Source organism: Pezoporus flaviventris, unplaced genomic scaffold (assembly GCF_033815535.1).
Source record: "Pezoporus flaviventris isolate CSIRO_AGI_PZ_B2104156 unplaced genomic scaffold, CSIRO_AGI_Pfla_v1 ptg000029l, whole genome shotgun sequence".
NCBI classification, from domain to species: Eukaryota; Metazoa; Chordata; class Aves; order Psittaciformes; family Psittacidae; genus Pezoporus; species Pezoporus flaviventris.
Genome location: NW_026892577.1, coordinates 15,186,636 through 15,210,022, shown reverse-complemented (window position 1 = coordinate 15,210,022; position 23,387 = coordinate 15,186,636). Strand labels below are relative to the sequence as shown.

Genomic DNA, 23,387 nt, shown 5'->3' with positions numbered 1-23,387 from the left:
ACACTAAACTGGTTATACTCTATAACCAAAGGGTCAATGTCTCACTCTGTGATATGGTTCATTAGCTGAACAAATTAACCATGCCTGGTATCACTTCTGTTCCTTTCCCTTCCAAGACAAACAACAGGTCTATTTCATTTCCTGAGCCCACTGCTGAAGCCTATCCCATCGCTTTGTTCTCCATGAATGTAAGTAGAGTTTGAACCAAACAAAACAGCTCCCCTCCAGACAAGAACATTCCTTACATCCAATACAAATTCCTGGGGACAAATACCCTCCAGAAAGTCAGCCCTTCAACTAACTCATTGCTTGTAGAAGAAACACGTGAGGACTCAAGACCTACTTTATAAGTTTCCACATTTAAAATGGGAAATGAAACAGCAATATATCTGAAAGAAGCCAGAGCAACCCCTAAATTCACCCAAGAAAGAGATTTCAGCCATTCAGCTATTTTGCAACCTTGGAAACCATAAGGGAGGCAGGGTGTTGAATTTTCTGGAAAAACAGTAAGAATCAGGTTAGGCAAGGAGCTTTGGAAAAATCATGGGGACTGCTGATCCCACCTGGACACATGAGGAGGGACTAGACATCATGTTGCAGAAGCCCTTCAAGGTGATTGTTTTATTGTTTGTCACTTAAAGACATCAAAGCAGATGAGTTACATTCCTTTTCACTGAGAAATTACCAAACTACATTTTCACCATCGCAAAAAATGTTGTCTACTTTATATGTAAAACAGAAGTGTCACTGTGGCTTCACTGATATCCTGTTCTTATTTCACTCCTTTCCTTCCCCCCACCACCCAACGGCATCATATTATTTTCAGTGCTGCTTCCAAGAACACATCTTTTCAGTGCTACTTCCAAGAACACATCTTTTCATCTGGTGTTCTTCTAAATGTTCATCAGTCCATAATGAAACACAAGATCTTCTGAAGACAATTATCAATTAATTGGCTAAAAAGGCTGCTCCTCACATAGGAGAATCCTGCTTTGTAGCTAGCTTAAAGACACAGAAGGTGTCCTGCCCATGGTTATTAAGCCAGTTTCAGTGAAGACTGAGCCCCCAGGCTGTCTGTAAGTAATTCAGCAGTTAGGCAAAGATCTCCAGTGATACTATCTTTTCAGAGTTGATGAAAATGGCTTTGGAGAAGCGAGAACCCGTGTTTGCTCCCTCAGAGAGAAAAGTTATGTTTTCAAGTCTTCTTTAGCACCAGAGTATCCTTACAGAAGCCATGTCAACTCTGAGCGACTAATGTAGAATGATGGGTTTCATGAGTTGTGCTGCTCACTGAAAAACAAGACAGTCTGTAATGTTAAACTTAACAGAAAGCAAATGAAAAACAATAGCAGAGACAGTGCTCTTGAAAGTGTATGTTGAAAGAAGCTGGACACTTCCTCCTCTTCATCCTGAAAAGATTACATCTGGAACAGCCCCTCAGCTGGATGACAGTACAGGGCAAGGTCTGCCACAGCCTCAGGGAACTGGAACACCCAGGTACAAGCTAAACATCCTAATTACTGATTTGTAGGTACTTCTTAAAATCTCCTGCTCCATGGCTCATTTTGGGGTCATGAATTTCACCAGAATATCTTTTTCATCTCAAAGATTTCCCCATTTCTGAAACATTGCCAAAGCAGCACTTAAACAAGCTCTACAATACATGCTGCCAACTCATGACACTGACAGCTGCTACCCTGAAGTGCTCATTGTGTTCTGGCTTCCTTTTATCAGCGCAGGTTTCTGCCAGTGAATCAGTCTGCTAGTGGAGACAAACTAGGAACTGAGGCAGAGGACACAAGCAAGGCAGTCAATACAGAGGTAAGTTGCTTGTACATATGTCTTTATATGCCTTTTTTCTCTGTTGCCTGTCTCCATAAAGACATTCAGTCTTGTTTTTGTGCAGTTGCTTGTAAGAATAGACAGCTTTTTGCCTCTCTGATCCATATGCCTATTGGTATACACAGAAGTGCTTGTTGGCTCACAACAGAAGACAAAGAAGTTTAACCTGCACAAAAGGAAGAACAAGAGCAACTATTTCATTTCCCTCAGCTTGTTTTCTTCAGGCTGAGAACAAGGGAATGAAAGTCTCAGTGTTGCAACAGTGTGTGTAAACTGAACCTCCTGCTATTGCAGTGTAATGCACATGCATGTTTTGTGAGTAGGGCAAGGCAGTACATTCTCATATACATTCAGTCACAGTTGCTTCTCTGGTTGGTGTGTGCATGCCTTACAACTTACATGAAATAAATTTAGACTGCTTAAAGAACAAAGATAGATAAATTTCTGGAGGGCTTCTATCTTAGTTTTATTAAAAAGACATAACGAACTTTCAAGGGCATTTCTCTCTCTGACCTTTTTAACTTCTAAGCATTCTTTAATGACAGTTTAACATGCCCATCCATCTCACTAGATAAAATGTTGCTCACATCTCCTAATTGTCTTTATTCCTGCACCGTAGGGAGCAGTGGTCTGCCAAGACTGATATTGCTTAGCCCACTATACCTTGTTTAAAAGGCAAATAACTGGAAGTCCATGAGCAATGCCAGCTAAGCCAGGTGATATTAAAGGGCACTGAGAAAAGTTTGCCTTAACGAGAGGAATAGTTTAGCCTCTGCACTGCATTGACTAGTTTTGAAAGTGATTTGAAAACAAGCTGAGATATTAGCAGAACTTTTTCTGCCAAAATAAGATTCCCTGTGGAGGGAGGGGGAAGCATAATTTACTGCCATTAGAATGGAGTAAAACAACAGAAAGCTAAAAAGAGTGTTTGGCTGTCTATGTAGTTGTGAGACTTCTTGTTTTGACAACAGAAATTAAGAGGGATTTAATATACAAAGAGAATTGAATGCAGTGTGTTTTGTTGCCAAATTTAAAGTTCTGGGTGTTCCCAAACACTGGTTCATTCGAACTCTCCAATGACTCATGAGGTTTGATTCTTTTAAATTTCTTCAGTCAAATTTAAAGGTTAAATTTCTGGTTAAATACCAGAAAAATTTGAAAATCCTTTTCCTATAAAGAGACTTAAAGAGTGCAAAAATATCTTGGTTACCCCTCCCTAACTCCCACAAATCCTGCTCATCTTCCCCATTACTTACCAGAGGATACTTTCTTATTTTATCTTGATTTGTAGCTCCATTTTCAAGTCAGAATACACTTCATAGAACAGCATGTCTCCTCACAGCAGATGTCTTATGCTAGAAGCAGACACCAGAAACATGTGGCTGCATGAAAACCTCTGTTCTTCTTTAAACATTGGATTCTCCATGTCTAATGGACCTAGCAATGCCTGGTTTCAGAAAAACTTGTTTACGTAGTCTGCTTAACTTCCTAATGCAAACTATAGTAAAGGCAGGTCTCCTATGACATTCTCTCACAAACACCAATGCCCAGCCATGCTGTGACTACTTTTAAGCTACATGGACACTGACTAGTTGTCTAGTTCACTTTTGCTGACTGTTAAACTAGTTGCAGAACATACAACAGCTGTCTTTGGCCTGCCTTTCCCCCAGCAACATGCTAACTCCATCGAATAGTCTCCTTCAGCAAACAGTCCTCAGAAGATCCTGTGAATCCATTCCCTTACAAGCTTGTATCTCAGTGCTGAACATGGCAGATATTTACAAATGACATCCAGAGTTAATTACAGGATGTGCAGAAAGGTGAACTAACATAAACACACTGCAGTCATAGAAGTGTGCCCTCTTCTTCTGAGGAAACCAAGCTTACAAAAGCAGTAATGTCCCCAGTCATTACTGGTGAGGCAATTTTACTAGACGCCTCGATGAGCTGGAGACTTACATTGCATTACCTGACCTTTTTGTCCCTGACCCTTTCGTCCCATGGATTGTCTTGCTGAACATTTATATAGCCTGCCTGATCTTTACAGTCTTTTTCCACATGCAGAATGGCCGCTACTTTTCTCTTTGCAGCCCTCATTCTCTCCTCACTGATGCAGGCACAGCATACAACAACTATTAGATATATAATGGCTTTTCTAGAATGTGTAAGCACAGTCCTGAGCTTCATGTACGAATCATTTTTGTACAGTTGGTCAGATTGGATAGAAAATTCCTATCCTACTTACTTGCAGCTCTCTTGTAGGCAAGGACTGCTTTTACTGCTCTTCAAGAGTTTTTAACTGACAGTCCCACACCCAGTAACCTTCTGGGCTGCAGAACCTTCTCTTCCATTTTCTAAGGAGCATCTAAGTCAACGTTTGTGTGTTGAAAGCAAAGAAAGTGTTCCCGCATTCATTGACTGGGTTCTGGAAAATAAAGACTGAAACCTGGAAGCATGTATACTGTAGGTGAAGTCAGCATAACCTGGTGCTAGATAGACTGCACTCTGCATTCAGAGAAGCTAATCTGGTACCACCAGTCAACCCAGGAAAGGGCAAGGTCTCACTTTCCCATGACCAATACAAGATTTGCAATATGGACTGCCATTTCTAAGAAATATGGGAGGTAAGCCCTTGGCAACATGAAGTCAGTCTCGGGCTCCACTGTTCACTGCTGTAAAACTAAACCATTCCATGGTTTCTTGGCTGGTAGTAGCCATTGATTTTGAGACAGAAACATTGGACGCAGAAGCAGCAGCAGGAAAAATGCAATTTCTGGGGATAACAGAAGAAGCAGGCAGCAAGGGGCTAGTGAAGAAGCCTGAGGGGCTGGTAAATGGAGACCTAGATGACTCAGTTTCAATCTGAAAGGCAAGGCTGACAGGGAATTGACTTACGGGGCTTCTGGGGAACCACACATGGGGACGTTGCTCACTTCATGTTATCAAAGGAACTGGTTTCAAACAGAACTTGAACCTGGTCTGGGGCACATCACCCCACAGTGAAAGCACAAGCTAGCACTGACCTGGTGCAAGCATAGTGCCCTAAGCCCATTACATCTCTTCCCAGAGTCCCTGTATAACTGCCTTTGCAGCTGTCACAAGCCTCATTGACTGTCCCTCACCGCAGCATACCACTGACCAGCACCAAGAATGGCATTTGAACCCAAAGGAGGAGAGGGCAGGTAGAAAGAGACCTCTCACCTCATTCCTGGTGAGACAGGAAACAAACAGTGCTTTCTTCTCCTTTCACTTCTCCTGCTGGCAGAGAAGAGGAGGCAGATAAAGGCAATCTGAGTGATGGTCATCTCAAGTATTCATGCTTCTTTGTCAGGCTTCTGTTAGATTCATGCCAACACCTTGCCCTGTCTGCCAATCACAGCTCCCTTGTTACCTGCAGAGTGTTCAGGCATGTTCACGTGTGGTATGTCAAAGTGTTTTCCTCATCTGTTCTGCAGCCCTGCCTGTTGAACAGGGTGAGCTGCAGAGAGTGCCTCCTCACAAAGGTACTTATTCTGGGAGCCCCTTGGGGAACAGACTGTAGGCAACCTTCTTCAACTCCCCAGTTGTGTCTTCCTGTGAAATTCCATGCCTCTCCTAATGCAGACAACCCTGCATGTGCTCTTTCACTCAGCCCCAAGATGTGGTGCCTCCTCATGCTGCTCTGCTCTCAAGCAATTGCCTTTTCAGCAGGATTCACAACACCCTCCACTCTGAACTCAGATGAAAGCCAGTTCAGGAAGACTCGTAACCCTGAATCCCTTATGAATGTTGTAAGTTGGGTCATTTTCTCTCTCTTTCTTTCTCAAGTGTCTCTCCAAATACCTAATCACTAACAGTCCCAGTGAGGATGCTAAAAAATGTCCCTTCTGCATTTCTTGTTTTCCCAACCTGCCTTTTCTAAAACCACTGCATTACTGACAGCGCTGCAATGAGAGTTGGCTATGAATGTGTCAGGGACAGATGTGACTCTTGCATATGGCATGAGGACAGACACATAACACTGCAATGGAGGGTGCTGGCTGCTACTTTTGCCTCCAGGGACAGGTAACTCACTAGAGATCCAGGCTACTGTATTGTGACTCCCGCAACAGGACTCAGCCTTGGACTGTGACCAAAGCTAGACTACACTCTCCACTCCATACCAACTGAATTTCATTGTCTGCATTTAGGGTGAACCCCAACAGAAAAACGATGAACACAAGGCTGGGCGATGCCTCATGACACCTTTTTGCAGTCACCTTTCTCAACACACACTGGTATTTCTGGCTGCCGTACAAAGAAGGGAAGGTATGAACCTGGCAAGAGGACAAAGATCCTCCAGCATTATGATAGGGAGCACCAGCTAAGAAGAAACATCTAAACAGTCCAAGCTGCCAGAGAAGAATTCCTTTGCTGCGGAGGCAAAAGCTGGTTTCTAGTCTCAAAACAAAGCCCTCCCTTTCTGTAACAACCGCTTTCCTCAGTATAGTGGCAGGGGAGGATGAATTCCCTCTTCAAGTAGCAGATTCTCATTACACAAAGTAATCCAAGACCCATTGCTCTGAATCACCAAAAATTTCCTCACAGTACATGCAAAATTAGGTGTAGGTGGTCTTATGAGTTCCTTAGTGACAAGAGCTCCACCCTTGTTTGTCTTGCCTGCTTGGCTTTCCTAACTACACTTGGGCAAGGAAGGACTGATTATGGACCAAAACCCACAGCTTTTGGCATTGTCTTATATCAACACTCCTATGTATTTAATTTATAGAAAGGTATGATCTGTATCAGCCTTGCAAAACAGGACAAACTATCTCCCAAAAAGTTAGTCACTCAGTGCAGTCCTGTTTCATCCCATAATGTGCTGTCGAATACCAGACAACTACCACTTAAGCAGGACTGAAGAAGACTCTGGTGCATCTTTTTACAAGACCTGTAATAATCATTCTCAGCCATGGTCCCTGTGGCAGGGGCCTTGCACTGATGTCTCAGAACAGCCCACATCCACTCTGCTCAGCTTGGTTACCCTCCAAAACAGGACAACCTGCATGTTCACAAACTCTCCTTTGGCTTCTCACAGAGTGAAATTATCAGATATCATGGATACCCCAGTGAGAAACACGAAGTTACTACAGAGGATGGGTACATTCTTAGTGTTTTCAGAATTCCTGCTGGGAGGAACAGCCGAAATACAGGTATGACACAGTCATAGGATGGGAGGAGGAAAAATAGGAGAAAGCCTGAGGGTCAACCCTTCTATGGGTCCCCCATCTTTCTCCTTTGCACATGCTGTGACATGTTCCACACCTTTCAGTCTCAGCAAGACCACCTAGTCAGGAATCTGGCTTGAATTCTGAATCCATCTGAAATCCATGCATTCAGTGTCTCTGTTCCTATTTGAGACTTTTCTAATAGTTTTGTAACATCACAGGTTTGTTCTTTCATGTGGGCTGGGGAGGATGTGTTAAACTGGATTTTGGAAGGTTTTGCATTAGCATTCTAAGTAACATACATTCAAAATAGAAGCCTGACAACAAAGTCTCTCAGGTTGGCATATGACTATTAGTTCCTAGCCTTTGAAGGACAGAGATATTCTTAAGCAAGTTGATAAGGTCATCAGTGAAAAGCAAATGCCTTTCATTTTTTTTCATCATGTTTTCTGAATGGAGAAAGAATTTCCACCTGGAATTTAAGGTGCCCCAATGATGTTATTTTGTTTATTACTCCTTACTAGAACTATAGAATAATTCATTCTGAATGCCTACTCCTATTTGGATCTCCTCCTTCAGAGATCATCTGGACCAGCCTCATTGTCAGAGTAAGGTTAACAAAGTTAGATCAGGAACCCTGCTCAGCTGGCTACTAAACAGACCTAAGGGTAGATACGCTGCCTTATCTTTCATACGTTATTTGTATTTACAAAATACATTTACAAATACCAAAAATTAATGTTTGTATTTCAAACACATACGCCTTCAGCAGTTTTCAGCTGCAGATATATGGTTTCAATATAGGCACCTGTAAGTTTGCTTTCCAGTACAAAAGGAGCTGGCGACAGGCCTCCTCATTAAATTCCTTATTTGACAGTCCTGTCATGAAATTGTTATAAAATGTCATTAAATGTTTCCTGCTTACATGGAACAAACCCCTCAGGTTTCTCCGACCAATATCTATGCATAGTTCTCCTGGGAGCTTCTTGAAGAAGGAAAGATTTAAACCCTCTTATAAACCAATCTTAAATACACAGTAACGACTGCTCCAATATAAGAATATTTTTCTTTTCCAGGGCAAAAGCCTGTAGTCTTCCTACAACATGCTCTTCTAGGAGATGCTACACACTGGATTTCTAACCTGCCCAACAACAGCTTGGGCTTCCTCCTCGCAGATGCTGGCTATGATGTCTGGATGGGAAACAGCCGAGGGAATACTTGGTCTTTAAAACACAAGACCCTTAATCCCAGCCAGAAGGAGTTCTGGCAGTTCAGGTACTCTGTAGAGGGAAAATTACTCAGACAAAAACTCTGAGGGAACTAGATAGCTTCAGCCTGAAGGTTTTTACCTAAACCAACACCAGAACAGAGTTTACACCAACCAAGGAGAGTAAAGAGCCAGATGAAGAAGGATGCTCACTACTACACAGTGTTGAAAGCATTGGCTGGGGAAGAGATTTCAGACTGGGAAACAAAATGGAATACTCAGTAATTCACACTGTGATAGCTAAATTGCCTGCTCACATTCTGTGTTTCTCCTCTGTAGCTTCGATGAAATGGGTAAATATGACATTCCAGCAGAGCTGTACTTCATCATGAATAAAACTGGACAGAAGGATGTATATTATGTCGGTCACTCTGAAGGCGCAGCATCAGGTAATGTCAGGACACTCACGGTTCACAACCACGCATGTTTATATATGATCAGGAGGTAGGTCACCCTATTGATTCAGTTGTTTTTCTTGTTTATAGAGAGCTAGCAAACATAGAAGTGTCTTCTGAGTTGAGATTCAGAAAATATGCAAAACTTTTCTAAACCAAGCTTTGACTACCCTTAATAAGCAAAGAAACCCAATAGTAGACCCAAATACAGTTCAACTTTTCATATAATTAGAGACATGAGAGTAGTTATTTACTGTCTACTTCAGGTATTTTTCTTAAATTCTTAGCAACAGGAATTTTTATGTTCCTCTTTAATATTAAAACATTCAGTTAATTCCTTTGTGAACAGGAAGGATAAGCTAAAAAGATAAAACAGAAAATATAATACAGGACTTCAAATAACGAGACAAGGAAAAAGAACCTTAACATTACTAAGTCATGTGACTTAATGGCAATGTTAAAATTTAAAGCATAGCTTATGAGTTGCTTTAACTGGCAATATTACTGTTTAAAATAATATTGTCAGAGACTGAACATTAGGAAAAAAGTGTCAATAACTTATTTTCTCTTGGTGCCAGCCTTTAGCATTGACTCACTGCATGGCCTCTGAATGTAACTAACTTTCTCTTAGAATAAGTTGAGAGTTCCTGATGTTTACAGTTTAAGAGCTGTGAATGGACATTGACTAGAAAATGAGCAACTGCCAGTTCATTCATGTGAAATGACCCAGAAGACAAGAGAAGGAGATGTGGGAAAATCATATATTGTCACAGTTCCAGACCTTTTCTTTCTTTTCCTCTCATGAAGTTACTTAAAGACTCTCATGGCAAAACAAAGTAATGATCTAGGACTTCTTCAGCTGTCTTTGATGCAATCAGTCAAAAAGATTCAAAGCTCCCCGTATTCAGCTAATTATTCTGCAGTTTAACGGAAGCATGAACATACATAGACCTTTAGAGACTATAATATGAAAAACTCATTTTTCATGAGAGTTTTTTGAACTTTAGGGGAAATTGATTTTATCACAAAAATTTCATTGACGTGTTGCCTACAGAAACTATTCTGATAAATGCCATACTCAGACATGCTCTAAAACTCAGAATGAACTTTGCCTCCCAATAAAATCCGTTTCATGATTTAGCTTCAACATTTGCCTTAGGTAAAACATGAAGCACAGACAATCATGAACAGACAATGGGCTGCAGATCTAGCCTAATTTCTCATTTGCTACCTACTACTTATTTGTTTATCATCTTGTCTGTGGAAGATGTCTTCACTAACTCAGGCTGTCTCTTATGCACTTGCAGGCTTCATAGCATTTTCTACATACCCTGAGCTGGCTAAAAAGGTGAAAATATTCTGTGCTCTGGGCCCAGTAACCTCATGTTCATATGCTACAAGCCCTCTGGTTAAGATGACAAATCTTCCTGAACCACTGATGTGGGTATGTCATTCTTTCCTCTAAGGGTCCCAAGGCTTGACTTAACTTCACAGGGTTCACCCAATCTGAGGCAAAGTGTTCCTGAACAGATGGCATGCTGATGCTGAGCTTGGGATGAATTGAGTGCTTTTAAAAAATACGTTCCCAGACTCTGTGAGGAAAATACTGGAGATATAGGGCTTGTAGCAGCAGGTCCCAGTCAAGCAGGAGACTTGATCTCAACTAATATTTTGCTGGCCTCATGCAGGAGGAACTAAACCAGAGCTGCAATAGCAGCTATACAATCTCTGGGATTTCAGAAATGAGTGACCACTGAGGTCATTTCACTAGAAATGGAGGATGGTTTCTTCCAGTATGGATGACAGTAACAAGAAGGAAGGATACATGATACACTATGGGGAAGAAGGTGTTGCTAGGGGTACTGAGAGGGCAACCTTCTTTAGCAATCTTTGAGTACTGAGTTAGGAGGCTAGGCTATTAGCAACGGTTTCATGCATAAAATACTACTGTAACAAGGAAAAAAAAAAAAGTGCTGTGATGCTGTGATTGTGCTTTTTCCTTCCCTCAGTTACTATTCGGTTGCAAAGGAACCATGCACCAGGTTGGTTTTCTGAGAGGACCTGTGACACAGCTGTGTGCAAGCCTGGATAAGTTTTGTGGCCACATACTCTGTTATGTAGCTGGAGGTAGCATAAAAAATTTGAACACGGTATGTATATGCAAGAACACCTACTCAAAGTAAAACTGAGGTGATATCAGAAGTTACAGAAGTTACATCTGTGCGCTCTATCCTCATCTAGTAACTGTCAGGAATGTAAACATATATAAACCACAACATAGTTCTCAGCAGATGGAGGGAATGCCAGGACATTGTGCCAAACAAGATTAGAGCTAATGACGGATGGGAACAACAATTAGGCAAATCCTAGTCACAGAAAGGACAGAAAACAATCTGGAGCTATACTGCACATGTCAATAAATGTGCACTCTTTTGAGGCTAAGTTAATCATGTTTTGGTCATACACAGATGCTCTTTAAAAAGAGCAAATGGATGATGGAGTCAGACTTCTTGGTAATACAGTTCCCAGTTTGCTTCTTCAGCGTGCAGACACCAGGGTCCTCTGAACACTGGAATAATTAAAAAGCAGGAAAAAGCTCCTTCTCCCTTCCCACTTTTCAGACTGTTTGTACCAGAACTTGGACCTAAGGATCTATAGTAAGGGCCATTTTCCTTATTTTCCTTTTTTCCTTTTTTTTTTGTCCTTAGAACTGTGCTCAACAAATTAATCTGAAAAAATCTGTAGAGCTACAGAAAGCCCTTCCCCTCTGTCTGTGAAGTGCAACATATCTACAGTGGGATTCACAGAGATTAGCGAGTCAGGCAGAGTGGACAGGAGAGACAGGAGAGTTGTCCCTATGCTTAACAACACATGGATGCTGTAGTGTGTCTTAAATTCCCCTTACAGTGGGCAAAGTATGCAGAAGCTGGCCTGTGTAATGTTTATTACTGCAACATTTGTAAAGACTGAGGACCATTTTTCTCCATCTACAACCACTTGTAAAAGCATATACGGGAAAGCAGTGAGAATCAAAGGTTCAATGCAAAAGCAACTAGAAGCATTGCAGCCCCTTTGAATTGCAGAGCTAAACCATTAAGGATCTTTCCTGACTTGGGTTAAATCACTAATGTGGTTCTCAGTGCAAGATAACAAGTCTGAGGAGGAATCTGGGGAGATGGAGTTAGAACATCTCCTTAACAGAATTATAAAAATGCAGAACTAAAAAAAAAACAGAAGAAAAAGCAATCAGTTTTGTAAGCTGGCTTCTTTAGCACTAGGACTAAAGCAAAGAGAAAACCAAAGCTTCGAAAGACTTATACACTCATAGGAATTTGATGTGAGGTGAGGAATCTACTTGGCAAGGACTGGAAGGTTTTTCCCTACTGCTGCTCAACCACAGGATCCCACAGTACTGTCTTCAGGGAACAGACTTGCTTTCATGGAGAAAATGTGCAGGTGCATACAATTAAACAGCTATTCCTAAGTCTGCTTCTCAGTTTTCTGTCTGATATTTGAGGCATAGCCTATTAAAATGGGGGTTTAACACAGAAGCAGTATGTTGCTCGGGTCCTTCACATCTTTATTCTATCACAGTGTTTATAACACTTTGGATCACTGTGTTTATAACACTTCTGCTTTCTCTCCAGAGTCGAATAGATACATACGTAGGACATTCTCCTGCTGGAACATCAGCACAGGACTTTATCCATTGGCGTCAGGTATAACTGCATACTGCCCTATAAATACTCTTACTACTGCTTTTTATGCAACCAACAACCCACAAGGGAAGTCCAGAGAGGGTGGATTTGGAGGATCACATCCTCTCACATGCTTCCATGGGCACCTGCCAGAAGGAGCACTGTATCCCATGGAACACCAGAGCATTATTTGAATTGCCCCTTTGGTATCAGGCACTAGGATTTCCCCAGGACATATCAGACAGTAAGGATCAGGATAAAAAGAAAATAACAAAGGCAATACAGCAAATAGATTTCTATCACATTCCCAGGTACTTGAAGCCTTGCAGTCAGGGTTTTCTAAACTGACAGACAATCCTTTATTACATGCAACCACTCACAAATAAAATTGTTTTTGTGCAAAATAATGTGACAAAAAAAAAAACAACAAACCAAACCAAAACAAAAACAACCCAAGAAAACCCAACACACACACACAGAGAAACAAACAAACAAACAAACCCAACAACAACAAAACCCACAAAAAAACAAACCAAAAAAAAATCCTCCAAAGACGCGTACTTAACTCTTAACATCAGTCCTGCAGGGCATATAGCAGCTCTTCTAGACAACCAGATCAGGAAGGCTAATGCCTGTGTCTAATGTTCCACCTCAAAACTGCTGTCAGGGCACAACTCATACATAGCCAAACTCATGTAACTACAGAGCCTTTGCAAGTGCCACCAATTCTGTGAACAGGCCAGACAAACCTGACAAACAAAACACGTGAGGCGTAAAGAGAGGTCTTATATTCTGCTAGGCTAGTAATAAACTAGTAATAAACCTGAAATGTTCTAGACATTCAGATCCTCTTCCTGTGTGACAACTGAACCCAACTGTGCATCACAAACAGGGACTTGATACGGAGAAAACTCCAGGAACAAACTTGCCAACTTTAGTTAACCAAGGTACTCAAGTGAAAATTTAATAACAAAACATACCAAGGGACGTGACTGGAGATAAGGAGAAAAAGTTAGCAAGAGGAAAGGATGGAGCTACTCACCCTACAATCCACCCTCAATGTTTGTGGAAGCCTACAGCCAGAGGAAGGGGTGGGAGTAACTCAGAGTTCACTGTCTAAGCCTTGGCTTCAATTACAGGCAGGAAAATACCTCCTGCACGCTGCCTTTCCGTCCCTCAACACTTCTATCTGTTCTTTTGACAGATAAGACTTGCAGGCCAATTGCAAGCTTATGACTATGGCTCTAAGGAAAATATGAAGAAGTACAACCAGGTAAGGCAATACAGTTTCCCTGAGAACTATCCTCAGGTCCTGAAAAAACTAAGAACAGAAGAATTCACATTTCAGCACCTGTAGGTGATACAGACAGAGGGAGAGAGTGTCTGAGGTAATGTTTCACCTGAATTTCATACTCGTAAAAGTCTATTCACAGAGAAGGCATAGGCAGGTCCTTGCAGACAGCTAAGAAAGTTTGGTTTGTCTGTTCTACTGATGCAGACATGTGTCCAATGACATGTCAATTTACCTGCCATTCCCAAAAGGCTAACAGCCAATCCTAAAACTGGATGAGTATGGAGCTCTTCACTGTCCCCAAAATCCTCAAGGTCTGCCTTTCAGCTAAGGAAAGAAATCTTTCTTACAGCTAAAAGTGAAATGCATACCTTGGTTTGGGGAAGCTTAGAAAATTTCTAGAGTGAAATTATAAATGACCAAAGTATTTCCTTGACACTTAAATCCAAAGCATAACAAATAAGACCAACAGTTACACTCAGTGCCCCAACAAAACTTAAAGATCTTCCCACTCTAAATACACACATTAAAAAGCTCCAGAGTTCTTGACTGATAAACAGATATGGCTCTTTTCATATCTGTTCTGAAGGCAAAAGCAGGCAAGACAACTCTGCCATATCTTATAGAAAGACACAGGAATAGAATGGATCATTACTTTTCACAGTAAACAGAGAACAGGATTAGGGAAATAGACACTAAGAGGGTGGTCTTCATCCTTACTGTTTTATTGCAGTGAGTGCAGAAGGGAAAAAAGGTGCTTGCACAGAATCCTTCCTCTAAACACAACCCCTGCTATAACAGCATTCACTCAAGTCTCTTCCCTTTCTTACAGTCTTCTCCTCCTGTGTACAAGATAGAGGAAATAAACACCCCAGTTGCTGTCTGGAGTGGTGGACAGGACAAATTTGCAGATCCAAAAGACATAGCAAAGCTGCTCCCTCAGATTAAAAATCTCCTTTATCACGAGCATTTTCCTTCTTGGGGTCATCTTGATTTCATCTGGGGCCTTGAAGCAACTGACAAAATGTATCGGAAAATCATTGAACTAATGACAAAATATTGAAATCACATGCACATGATTCACTCAGCAGAAATCTCCAGAATTTCTGTTTTGCAATAATGGTAAAACCTGGGGAAGAGGTAAACACAGAGACACACATAGTGGATAGCAGTATTTACCTGCACTTGTTTCTTGCATTCCTCATAGTTTGAGGGTTTTTATAGTGTTACTGTGACTGCTGTCTTCCTGAGAAGTTTGAGGTGTATAGGAATGAAAACTGAAAACATAAATATACTTGAGCACACGCTGCAGAGATCACTGAAGTTGGACAATTTTTATTTCTACAAGACTGCAAGACTGAGTTTCCTAAGGCTAAACTCTGTTGGTCCCATGTGTACCTTATGTACCCCACAGAGCCATTTCCATGCCCAATTTGTATTTTCCCATGAAGACCAAAATGTGGGATTTGTTCATTTGTTTGTTGAAGTACAACTGACCTTTGCTTAAATTAAAGCGTTTATCTACTTGGCAGAAAACCTGGGTTTTTTTTTTTACTTCTTTTTCCCTCCTCACATTTACTTACAGTATCGACACAGTCAAGAGATCTTGAGACACAGGTAACTGATCAGGCAATAGCTCAGTAGTTGCCTTCCAGTGTCTGAAGGGGGCCTATAGGGATGCTGGGGAGGGACTCTTCATTAGGGACTGTAGCGATAGGACAAGGGGTAATGGGTTCAAACTTAAACAGGGGAAGTTTAGATTGGATATGAGGAGGAAATTCTTTCCTGTTAGGGTGGTGAGGCACTGGAATGGGCTGCCCAGGGAGGTTGTGAATGCTCCATCCCTGGCAGTGTTCAAGGCCAGGTTGGATGAGGCCTTGGGTGACATGATTTAGTGTGAGGTGTCCCTGGCCATGGCAGGGGGGTTGGAACTTGATGATCTTAAGGTCCTTTCCAACCCTAACTATTCTGTGATTCTATGACTTCCAAACAACAAGAAATCCAACGTCAGAAAAACTTGTAGAAATGTTTTCCTGCCCTCCATGCCTAGATGTCACCCAAACATTTGTTCATGCACTCTAAACCCCCCAGCTTCAAAGACCATGGAGGCAGTTGAGAAATAAGGAGATGTAGACTTGCCAGGCAAGCTGCACTCCTAACAATACAGCTTCTACCCTATGAGTTACTCTTGACACCACCAATGAAGTTAGAATCATAGAACAGTTAGGGTTGGAAAGGACCTGAAGATCATCTAGTTCCAACCCCCCCTGCCATGGCCAGGGACATCTCACACTAAAACATGCCACCCAAGGCTTCATCCAACCTGGCCTTGAACACTGCCAGGGATGGAGCATTCACAACCTCCCTGGGCAATGCATTCCAGTGCCTCACCACCCTAACAGTAAAGAATTTCTTCCTTATATCCAATCTAAACCTCCCCTGTTTAAGTTTTAACCCATTACCCCTTGTCCTGTCACTACAAGTTGTTGCAAGCACTCTGAGCTATCAGCTTTAACTTCCAAATAACTCTTTGTCTTAACTCTTGTCCTTGTTCAAGCAATTCCTACAGCATGCAAAAGCAGTCAGCTGTTTCCCCTTTCCAGCCATTACCCGAAGAGATTGCATCTTCATTACCCATGTGAGTGCCTCACATCTGCTCACCTACAGCTTGGTCTGGAGGCAGGAGTTTCCGTCCCCAGGTTACACCCAAAGTGTTCATTGCTAAAGACTCAGAAAGGGTAGCTTTTTTCCTGGGGTGTTTCTGGGTTGGACCTCAAACTCACATTGCCCAACCAAGACCCTTTATACTTGGAGTCAGCATCCAATAGGATACTTACACTGAACAATATATCTGTTCTGCAGCACAGGACAAATACGTTAGCTGGTCCATGTACCTAGTGTAGCAGTCATTAGCAGTACTGATGATGGCACCTATCATCTTGTGAAATTATGACAGCTCACAGGAAATTACCAAAACTATCAACAAAAAATAAAGATCTATTAGACAAGAAAGCAAGATACAACAGCATCTGAAAGGAGATTCCCCTAATTGCTATATTATTAAATCATAAAGTGCCAGGCCACATTAATACATGCTTACCACTGCAGGTTTTCTTCTGCATTCACCTAGGCAAGAGAAGACTCATGAATTTATTATTATTGGGGTACATGCATCCTCTGCTACATGCACCATTCTGAGAAGCATGCTATCCTGTCCAGTCCTGTGGGGAGGATACATCAACAGCAATTCATTTATTGATTTTTTTTTCTTTAGTACACTGTTTATAATGGAAAGGTGATCAAGAGACTCGTTTATCTACCGCACCAAACATTTTTTCTTTTTTTTTTTTTAATGCACTAAACCAACATGTGAATTGGCTTTCTTTTTGGTCTCCAGCAACTCATTGAATTATAGAATCATAGAATAGTTAGGGTTGGAAAGGACCTTAAGATCATCTAGTTCCAACACACACACCCCCGTCCCCCCCACCGGGCAGGGACACCTCGCACTAGACTATGTTGCCCAAGGCTCTGTCCAGCCTGACCTTGAACACTGCCAGGGATGAAGCATTCACAACTTCCTTGGGCAACCCATTCCAGTGCCTCACCACCCTCACAGTAAAGAACTTCCTCCTTATATCCAATCTAAACTTCCCCTGTTTAAGTTTAAACCCATTACACCTCGTCCTATCGCTACAGTCCCTAATGAAGAGTCCCTCCCCAGCACCTTTGTAGGCCCCCTTCAGATACTGGAAAGCTGCTATGCGGTCTCCACACAGCCTTCTTTTCTTCAGGCTGAACAGAATCTCTTTTTGCTGTTTCTTATATGAAAAGAAAAAAAAAAAATCACTCCCATTGTAAGAAGAGAAATACTAAGGGGAAGGTACCAGCCTTTGTATAAACTGCTGTGGCACATTGTTCAGTTGTCAAGTGTATACCCTGCAGAATAAGTAACACACACTCTAAAGGACATTTTATTTTTTTACTGGCTGCCAACCATCATCATTAGGCTTCCAGCCATGTTAAAGTTAGCTTTCAAAATCCACTGACCTCACAAGCAAAGTCATAACACTGGGGAAGCAGATGAGAAGAGCAATATTTTGAACTCCTGTAATCATTCAAGGCTGAGTAACACCAAATTAACACTTTCCAGTGCATGTGGCCTTGAGGTTATTGACAACTCTCACACAAAATATTCAAAAGTCTGCAGCAATGAAAGGGTGGATTTGGACCAAGTCTTTATCAAGAAAGAGCCCTCAACCCTCTGCAGGACTCCCGCTGCTGCACAAGATGGATCCCCAGATGAGGTAATTTTCTGCATGTTCAGGAGTCCTCAATGACTAGGAATTTTTCCATAGCATACTTTCAATGCTGTGGAACTGCAGTCTTCTTGCTATATCTAAGGGAGTCTCACCATCCTGAAAGAAACAAATGACACATATTGCAATACGATAGATATGGGTCAAGTAAAAAGAGCTTTCCTGAATTTGCCACCCAGATTCAGTGCTCTGCTGCACAAGTTTCACTGTCACACCCTTGCTCTAAAACAGAGGTTTCAGAACATGTTGGCTCTAATGCTGCTTTCACTGAAGCCAGGGGCAGAATCCTGTCCTCCCCTCCAGCAGCAACAGCCATTCCACTGTTTCCTGGGGCTAATGTCCAGAGTCAGTGCAGAGCCAAGCTAATGGCTGATTTCAAGAGAAACATGGGCAGTACGTTTCTCACTTCAACTCAATAATGCAGATACTTCCAGGTCAGTATTTATCTGGATAATATTTGAGCTTTTCTAATGACAGAAGCAGCTTGACTTTGCCCCTCTCAGACGAATGGTGTCCAAAGGCACAAAAAGCACCCCAGAAGGCTCTTGCCACTCCCCTGCAGCCTGCATCTTAAGAACAATTGCAGAGCAGTTCTGAGTTAAGAAGAAGATCCAGTAGACATCCAGGCAATGTTTATTGGTGGAAATCCAGCAGTGAAGGATGTGGACTTTACAATTGCTCTTGCCAACAAGGCAATGGAGCAACCTTTGCTTTAAACCCCACAGCAAACAAGCCTGCCGACAGGAAGCTATGCATTCTTTTTTTAAACTGCTGTACATCAGCAAAAGCCTACAATGTACTGGTTCACCATCACGATAAGAAAATACAGTTATCAAATTCACCTTCTTACCTGATTCTTTAAAGAAGTGTCTGCATGAGCTTGAAGCAGTAGAGGAATAACTGCCTGGTTGTTCATTTTACAAGCATAGTGAAGTGCTGTGCTGCCTGACTGAAGGGAAACAGAAGCAGATGAACTTTAGTTCTATTACTTCGTTAGTAAATCATAGGTAAGTACAACTACCTAAGTACTACTACAAAGCTTTAGCAGCTTCCCCCCAATACCTGGATGCAAAAGACATATCATTTCCTGGCATGACACTACACAACAAACAAAATACATTTGCGTAAGAGCAACAGGAACAAAAAAAATCATTTCTTCCCTGGGATGCAGCTGCTAGAAAACGTCTGTTATCTTCAGCAGGAGGCCAACAGTTCTTTACTAACTTCAGAGGATTCCATGATCTTGATCTCAACGACTATGTCTTAAGCAATACTGTTTGTTCACAGTTCACTTTTAGAACTTGGTTGCTGCTAGAATTGGGTGTTATCCTTTTCTACCTTAGAGTAGGGGGGCTGACTTCCACACCCAAGTAGGACAGTGGATACTGAACTCCACAAATGGCAGATCAATGCACTCTGAAGACCAAGAAAGGGTTTAGCACTGTGGCATGGCCTTTGCTCTCATATCTGCTCCAGTCCAAGAACTCATAAATAATGATAAACTCAGACCCTTATATTACTAGAATCTTTATATGATCAGGTATTTAATATGTAAGTGTCTCAGCCTGTCTTGCCTGGATTCTTTTAAGAGGGCATTGATCAGAAACGGAGAATTAGTTGGTCAGTGGAGAATTATTTCTGTGTACGTTTCAAAACCATTGCCTAAGTGTCAAGGAGAAACACTGAATCCTCCTAGTGCATGACAGTCAGTTCAGTCCTAGATCTTACTCTGAAAGCAGGATTCTGTTGCTGGAAGATTTATAAGTCTGTTAGTATTGTTGCATGCATAAGAAACACATCTGCATTTGTATAAACCCACTTACAAAGTCTGTAGCGTTAACATCGGCTCCAGCTCTAAGCAACATCTTGATCAGGTTTTCATTCTGTTTAGTCTTCGAGACCTGTTTGGCGCAAGGGAAGGAGTAGCACTGTAAGACAGTCCATCTGCATACAGTACAAAGGAGATTATGGCTAAATGCTGTATTATTTCCTAAAAGAAATTTGCTTCTGCAAATGCCAAACCGATGCAGTAATACAGTTCTGTTGCTTCACCAATTATAGTCATGACAAAATCCCTGCTTCTTCTGTTGCTTTCCATCAGCCTTTGCTTTAAAAAAGCAGTCCATACCCTATACAGGTTCCTGGCCTGAAATATTGCCATGAGAAAGGTGATAAGAGGAAAGGAAAAAGTACAGGGTTTTTCCTCATTTCACCCAGACTCACCATAAGAAGGTATCCAATAAGCATCACTGGCATGAGGATAATGATGAGCACATAGTCAAGGAAGGTAAACCTTTTTCTCACAGCATAATGCAGACAAGTGCGGTCCTTCTAAACACAAAATAACTCTGATTAGTACCAGATTCAGTGATCTGATTATATTTATTTAATATTGGCAATAGTAGACCATTTTATATTTCATAGACTTTCTTTTAGGTTATCTACTGGAAATATTTTCTGATTTTCAAGCAGAAACAGACACATGTATTTTACTTCCTTAAGCAGAAGCACATTTAACATACACAGGCTCATGTAAATTGGGCTACACATGCAAGAAGGATGCGGGATCCAAAGGATTCCATATATATGTCTACAAACTTGCACATGGCTGCAGAGAAAGAGGGCAGAGTAGACATGTGGCTGCTACTGCCACCCAGCAAGTTAAACCAGTAGGAAAAATCCCCACAGTGACTCTTCCTATAGAGGTGCTTGTTACAGAAACAAAGACATATGAGAGTTTATGGCATCTCCTCTGGCACACATGAGAAACACAGGCAAGTAGCAATACCTGCCTGTATTCTCTAGTGAGAGCAGAGTGAAAAAAAAACTGTGAATACCAAGTGTACCAAAGCAACTAAAGGGCAGAGCTGTAAATCTGGGTGTTAAAGACCACTTGTGTTAAATCTCCTGTAGGTTGTTATGCTGGAGTTAGACAAACCAGGTTACAGTGCTACACTGTGGCCAAAATAAACAGAAAAGCTTTTCTGTGCTATCCTCTGCTCCCATTCTCATTTCTGAGAACCATAGCTGAGCTCTGCATCAAAGGGAGTGATTCCATCTGTGAAGGTGAAGCAAAGACACATTTAAGATAGGCAAGCACAGCTATCTAATGGCTGCCAATGCTATTAAAATGACCTTACTGCAAAATTCTGAGCCCTTTCAAAGGGACTTTGAGGTAAGATAGCCTTTTGCATCAAGAAGAAGAGGTGGGATAGAATATGCCACTGACCTCATGATAATTTCCTGCCTTCCTGTGAAATATACAAATGCACCGGAAACCAGAGACAGAAGATCATCCACAAATGTATAGGAACTTGCTAAGCATTGCCTTGGAGTATGAGATAATACAATAGAATTGACAAAGTTTTGGGTTGCTTTCCCTGGTTATTTATCACCTCTAACATTGTAAGAATAAGTTACTAATGAAACCAGAGCACACACCTTTCAGCTACTTTTTATTTGTAACCTACCACAGAACCACACTTCCTCATCACCTTAAGGAAAATAGTGAGTCACAGCTCCTGTGCATGACAAGTGTGTGTAGAATAGGGAACGCAGGAAGAACAGGGGAAGGCTTCCCTCCTTGCCCCCCAGCATGCTATTACGAGTCATACTATTGTTCTGTAGCATGACAAAAGCAGGTCTGCAGTGGCAATAAGGCAGGTTTGTGTGGAGTCAGTTTCTCCACAGGCACACATTTGTGAGAGATGGACAGGCTGTCCTTCAGACCTTCCTTTTAACCAGGGTGGAGAAAAAGAGAGAGGCAAAGAAAGGCTACAGAAGGGCGGCCACTTACCTTGTTTCTGAGGTTGACATCAGCATTTCTTTTTAGAAGATAGCTAACTATCCTGTTGTTTCCCTGTTTACATGCACAAATTAATGGGGTGTCTCCACTGAAGCTGTCCCGGATATTCAGACAGTTGCTGTCACGCTCCAGAAGGGACTGAACTTCGCTGAAATCGTTATTATAAGCTGCCTGACAAATGGGCTGAAGAAAGACGATGATATTAATCAGCACACATTTCACTAAAACATACCTACCTCCCGTTCTGACTTGACTTGAAAATCCTAAAATACGCAAGCGCTGCCAAGCACTTTTGATAGAGGTGGTTCTAGGCGACTTCCAGAAGATGGCGGTAAGAGATACTTCTGCAGCTGCCACACAGCAGCTCGCAGCCTGGGAAGTCGCAGCCTTTGCACAATGGAACGAACTTTCTGTTCATTTTGGATCATAATAATATACATATTCCATATATATATGGAGATATATAATCCAAGAAATAAATCCGGTTCATTTGCAAACATAAAAAAACGCCGTCTTCCAATCTTACAGAGTTATTCACTGTACTAAGAAACAAGCACGAATAAGCCCATGCGTCTCAAAATTTACAACAGGCTTTCTTTTTGGATGAACACTGCTGAATGAGCTATCACTTTTCACTCATCAGTTCCCAGAACAAAACCACACTTTCAACAAAGGGCTGAAAATCAAACCCCCACAATGTTTCTTTTCAGGGCTTGAAGTTAAACCTCAGACCTAAAAAATACACACATGTATGCCCACAGCTCAGTGTGGCTTTTGAGAACTATTTGCTGCTTAACTATTTATTCACTATTTCTACGCACCCTTCACTTATTCTGCAATTCCTTCCCTCTCCAGCAGCAAGAACTCAATCTGAGGAGTGGCTGAGTATGACAAGAGTACTATGAGCTTCTAATGGCCTGTAAGAATGTACAGCAGACTGGTAGCATTTGAAGTTCTCCAGTGGAAAAGAGAATGAGTTTCTTCTTTTTTGTCTTTGATACTGAGGTTTTTATTCACCGGTTTCCAAGATACACATTTTCTTTGAATATTATCTACAGGTTTTCCTTTCTATCCTCCTTTTATTACATCCTAAATACACTACATAAACAAGATCTAACCCTGAACTCTAAGCTCTTTCCTCACTCCGCCTGCAGTTAGGTTTCACACACACACATTAAAAAGATTCATCTTATTTACACTTTCACTTCAGACAAACTTTGATCTACCACACAACTTTACCTCCAGCATCATTGCTGCTTAATCTTCTGGACAGCTGCATCAGAGAAGTGATTTTCCTTTCTAAAGAGATTATTTACAAGTTTACCAGACCTCACACCACTTCTTGTTTTGTTTTTATTTTATCAGACAAAACTCTACAAAGAATACATGCAATATTGCACATCTGTCTGTATTCTTATAAAAGCCTACTATACCATTTGCTATTTTACATTCCTCCAGAACCAGTTTAACGATTTTGAGGAGAAACTCCTTTTTTTAAACCACTCTTGTTGTGACCTGCATACAGGTGCCATCTAAATGATCAGTATGCTCTAGAACCTCACTTTCTGTCATGTTGATGTCTAA

At 41.5% G+C, this 23,387-nt stretch overlaps 2 protein-coding genes across 4 annotated transcripts in view; one reads left to right on the top strand and one right to left on the bottom strand.

The window, feature by feature from the left end:
• Positions 1–1,029: 1,029 nt before the first annotated feature.
• Positions 1,030–15,309, top strand: LOC133272255 (lysosomal acid lipase/cholesteryl ester hydrolase-like). 2 transcript variants are annotated; one of them, XM_061459213.1, is made up of 11 exons: positions 1,030–1,531; positions 1,735–1,821; positions 5,474–5,612; positions 6,899–7,013; positions 8,105–8,303; positions 8,575–8,684; positions 9,998–10,134; positions 10,700–10,840; positions 12,338–12,409; positions 13,593–13,661; positions 14,512–15,309. In XM_061459213.1, the coding sequence occupies exons 3-11, from the start codon at positions 5,481–5,483 to the stop codon at positions 14,740–14,742; spliced, it is 1,206 nt and encodes a 401-aa protein (XP_061315197.1). In that variant the 5' UTR covers positions 1,030–1,531; positions 1,735–1,821; positions 5,474–5,480; the 3' UTR covers positions 14,743–15,309. The 2 variants fall into 2 exon arrangements, with proteins under 2 accessions (XP_061315197.1, XP_061315198.1); XM_061459214.1 differs by adding an exon at positions 5,174–5,345 and having other exon boundaries at positions 1,030–1,821.
• Positions 15,310–17,900: 2,591 nt separating this feature from the next.
• The window catches only part of ANKRD22 (ankyrin repeat domain 22), a 30,137-nt gene continuing 24,650 nt past the window's right edge, over positions 17,901–23,387 (bottom strand). For both annotated transcript variants that reach the window (XM_061459229.1, XM_061459228.1), the window contains exons 2-6: positions 21,795–21,986; positions 20,222–20,329; positions 19,822–19,899; positions 18,849–18,947; positions 17,901–18,097 (exon numbers count right to left, since the gene is read on the bottom strand). In XM_061459229.1, coding sequence (XP_061315213.1) covers positions 18,020–18,097; positions 18,849–18,947; positions 19,822–19,899; positions 20,222–20,329; positions 21,795–21,986 — 555 coding nt within the window. In that variant the 3' untranslated portion in view covers positions 17,901–18,019. The remainder of the gene's footprint in view (positions 18,098–18,848; positions 18,948–19,821; positions 19,900–20,221; positions 20,330–21,794; positions 21,987–23,387) is intronic.

Coding starts and splice junctions, on each gene's coding strand:
- LOC133272255 (XM_061459213.1), top strand. CDS start 5,481: ATGTGGTGCCTCCTCATGCTGCTCTGCTCTCAAGCAATTGCCTTTTCA. Junction 8,685..9,997: donor CTCTGAAGGCGCAGCATCAG/GTAATGTCAGGA, acceptor ATGCACTTGCAG/GCTTCATAGCATTTTCTACA. Junction 10,841..12,337: donor GCATAAAAAATTTGAACACG/GTATGTATATGC, acceptor CTTTCTCTCCAG/AGTCGAATAGATACATACGT.